Raw genomic sequence first — 3,793 nt, 5'->3', positions numbered from 1 at the left:
AAAAATTTAAATTTAAAAATGAGCGGATACTACAGCTTTCCAAACTCTTCTGGATCTCAGAGTGTGAGCAGAAAGAAGAGAGGAAGGTGGGGCACCAGGGAGGTGGACAGGCGCTGGGGAGTGAGGATGCAGGATAGGGGGTGCCCCTTCCCCCGCGCGGTGCGCGCAAGCGCGCGCCTCCTTCAAGAAAAGATGCGGATGGCCTGAGTGACCGCGGTGTGGCAGACCGGACACTCGGGCTCACTCTTTTCGCAGATGCGGTTGGCGCACTCCATGCAGAAGAGGTTGTGGCCGCAGGGCACCAGCGCGGCGATCACTTCGCTCTCGAAGCACACAGAGCAGTCGCGACTGCCCTTCCGGCGCAGCCCGGAGGAGGAGGAGGAAGAGCTGGAGGAAGAGCTGGAGGACGAGGAGGAGCCGGATGTGTCCGAAGGCTGCAGGCCAGGCAGCTGCGCCCCCAGCCCATTGGCATAGGAGGAGTAGGCCAGGCCCCCTCCGCCCGGGTCGCTGCGCACCCGACGAGCCAGGTGGTGCTCGCCCGCCCCCGGAGCCATGTGCAAGGGCGGAGACAGGCGCGGGCAGCTGGTGCCGGGGTGCAGCCGTCGATGCACCAGCAACCCCAGGTTGGCGTTGGAGGGCGCAGTGGCACCGCCCCCGGGAAAGACCACTGAGGAAGACGAAGCAGACGAAGATGCTGAGGAAGAGCAGGAAGAGGACACTGGAGCTGCAGGTCCACCTCCCGGGGATCGCTCAAACTGGGCCCAGAGGAGCGGCGCCCCAGGAGGAGGGGCAGGAGCTGGGTCGAAGGTGGGCTGCAGCTCTGGACAGCCGTCGGGGGACGGCACAGAGGCTTCCCCCGCCGTGTAGGTGTACCCGTTGCCGTTGTTGTTGTTGTTACCGTTGTGGGCGAAGCTGAGCGCGGGGCTGGGGGGGCTGTAGTCCGCCAGGCGCGGGGTGGCGGCTGTGCTGCCGCTGGTGCCCCCGCCGAAGTAAGAGTCTGTGGAGGCGCTGCCCAGCGAGCTGGAGCTGTCGTTGCGGTAGCTAGAGAAGGGCTTGCGGCCAGGGGTGGGCGTGATGCTGGGCGTGGGCTTGCTCCAGAGGCTGCCCGGGCCGGACCCGCCGGCCCCGTGGTGCAGGTCGAAGCCCACATCCGTGCCGTTGGCATGGAAGTCGTTCTCGTCTGTAAGTTCAATAATGCCGCCAGTGCGCAGGGCGATGTGCGCCTCAATCTCCTCACGAGCCCGGTCTACGTTCTCCGGCATGCCGGTCACCTCAAACACCGGCTCCTTGTCGCGGCTGGGCGTCACGATGTACGTGTGCGTCTGCTGCTGGATGCGCTTGATCGTGGCGCCCTTGGGCCCCACCACGAGCCCCACCACGCGGTAAGGCACCCGCACCTGGATGGTGGTCTGCCCCGGCAGGTTGGGCGGCCCGGGCACCGCCCCATTGAGAGCCGTGTTCTTATTCCGGGAGGCGCGGATCATGGAGAAGTGCTCGGCGGCGGAGATAATCTCTCTCCGAGCCATGGCCACATCCTCCTTCCTGCCAGTCACAACAAAGACAGGCTCCTCCCCGCGAACCGGGGTCTTGATGTAAGTGTTGGTCTTCGCCCGCAGAGCTTTGATTTTACAACCTGGGAGCCGGGGTGCGGGGGAGGGAGGGGGAGAGAGAGATAGACACGCCCATTATCCCGGGGTAACCGCGGAGACCAGGGACAGCCCGCGTCCAGGACAGCGGAACGGCAGGCCGAGGGATGGGCGGAAAGGGGGCGGCTCCCTCACTGACCTGGGGCCGCGCCACGGGCTTGAGAAGCGGGTTCCACCCGCGCGGCGCTCGAGGAACAGCCCATTGGCTGCCCAGTCCTCCCCCAGTGACTGCAGTCGTCCTGAGCCAAACCCGAGAATCCCAGAAAAGTCAGCTAGGGAGATGCCGCTGGGATCCAGCGGGGCGCGCCGCCCGCCCTCAAGACTAGGCGAAGGGGTTCGGGGAAGGCGGCAGGAGTCGTGATCCCCCAGCGCGAAGGACTGGAGGGGGGCAGTCCTGGGACCCATTGTTCCTCCTCTGGGCTCCATTCCGCTTTGCAGAAATCCAGAATCCTCCTCCCATCAGATGCTCGTTCCTCCTCCCCCCTCCCAAAGGACCGATCCAAGGCCCCCTCCCCCAAGCATCTTATATTTAAATTATATTTCCCGGGGCGGGTTGGGTGGTGGCGCTTAGGGAGAAGGCAGTGATTTTAGCAGGAGAAAGTGCATCCCGCCGCGGCTGCAGCGCGGCTCCGGGAGACAGCCTGCCTGCACTTTCTTTGTCTAGGGCGCCGGCCCATCGCGCGGTTCTTCCTCCTCCCTAAGGCTCCCCGGCGCCGCAGATCCCGCTCCCGCAAGCGCTTTCTCAGCGGGGCGGTGGCCCGTGACTCCCTCCCCAGCTCCCTACCCCTGCGGGACCCACCTTGCCGCCCCACGATCTCGGCGACATGCTCAGAACTGGGCACCGGCACGCACTCGGTCATGTTCACGCTCTTCTTGCGCGGCTCGCTGTCGTAGAGAGAGGCGCCCTCGTCACTGTCCAGCCCCAGCAGCGAGAGCTGGTCGAGCGCGAGCTGCAGGGCTCTTTGGTCATCCAGGGTCTCTCCCCCACCGCTGCTGCTGCCGCCTCCCCCGCCGCCGCCTCCCCCTCCGCCGCCGCTGCCGTTGCGCTCCAGGTCTGCAAACAGCGAGCTGGGCATCGCTCGGCGGTGCGCGCCGCGCCCCCGCCGGCCCTCGACTCGGCGGCGAGAAGCTGAGGCCACAAAGGCAGCCGGGAAGCGGGTGGTCAGGGGCGGGGAGGCCGGCCGGCTGCAGAGGGCTCCGTTGCTCCTTTCTCGGCGCCAGGAGGAGTGGGTCGCTCCGTGCGGTCCGCACCAGGCAGTGGCTGCAGGAGCCCCCGCCTGGGTCCCCACCCCAGATCTGCTGGCGGGTGGGGTGGGGGCAGAGTTCGTTCGGCGGCCGCGCGTGCCCCCCGACTGCCCGGCTGGCTGGCCACAATGCCGAGCGAGAAGCGAGCAGGCGAGCGACAGCAGCGTTTCTTTAAGGAGCCCCTCCCCGGCTCCTCCACTCCCTCCCTCCCGCCCTCCCGCCCGCCCGCCCGCCCTCACTCAGCGCTTTTTCCTCCTCTCCTCCCCGCCTCTTGACTGAGCCTCTGCAGCCAGACGGCTCCGGAGGGGGACGAGGGAGGTGCAACGTCACCGGCGGGAGCTGACACTACAATGCTACTGACACTATCGCTGGGGGAGGCGATTGGCGCGCGCCGGGCCGGGGGCGGGCGGAGGCCCCGGGCGAAGAGCTACCCCCCGCCCCAGCGCTCGCCGCAGCCCGCCCCGTCCTCCTCCCGGCCGCGCCCCTCCCCCGCCGCCGCTAACGCCTCTCTTTGTTGTCTAATGCGGGACCAGCAGGCTCGGGACACTTGTTTGTACCTATCAGCGGAGGACAATCACTGTCTCCAGGTTTCCTCCCTCGCCCAATTGAGAAAAAAGCAAGCGCCCAACTCTGATGCCAGGGGCCCGGCCCTGAGACAGCGGTCCTTACAAAGTCCCGTTAGTGCCCCCAAATATGAACCACCCCTGGAGCCAAAGGTGCGGCTGGGAGAAGAGTCTATTGTCTGCCCAAAAGGACGGTCCAAGCCCTCGGACATGGAAAGCGGGACTCGATGACCTGGCGCGCACGGACGAAGTGGCTCCCGGCGCGGGCTGCCCACCTGCACCGGAGCGCAGGAGACACAAAGGCACACTCCCGCCCGCACCACCACTCGCGCGCGCGCG

General features: G+C 66.9%; 1 protein-coding gene across 1 annotated transcript in view; it reads right to left on the bottom strand.

The window, feature by feature from the left end:
* The window catches only part of MEX3B (mex-3 RNA binding family member B), a 10,471-nt gene extending 7,412 nt beyond the window's left edge, over nt 1–3,059 (bottom strand). Inside the window, exons 1-2 of the mRNA XM_003413865.4 lie at nt 2,446–3,059; nt 1–1,633 (exon numbers count right to left, since the gene is read on the bottom strand). The exon at nt 1–1,633 is cut by the window's left edge and continues 7,412 nt beyond it. Coding sequence (XP_003413913.2) covers nt 183–1,633; nt 2,446–2,722 — 1,728 coding nt within the window. The 5' untranslated portion in view covers nt 2,723–3,059 and the 3' untranslated portion in view covers nt 1–182. The remainder of the gene's footprint in view (nt 1,634–2,445) is intronic.
* Between the last annotated feature and the right edge of the window lie 734 nt (nt 3,060–3,793).

The sequence above is a fragment of the Loxodonta africana genome, chromosome 13 (genome assembly GCF_030014295.1).
Source record: "Loxodonta africana isolate mLoxAfr1 chromosome 13, mLoxAfr1.hap2, whole genome shotgun sequence".
In the NCBI taxonomy this organism is placed as follows: Eukaryota; Metazoa; Chordata; class Mammalia; order Proboscidea; family Elephantidae; genus Loxodonta; species Loxodonta africana.
Note: the sequence above shows the minus strand (reverse complement) of the source record. Positions and strands in the feature narration are given on the sequence as shown.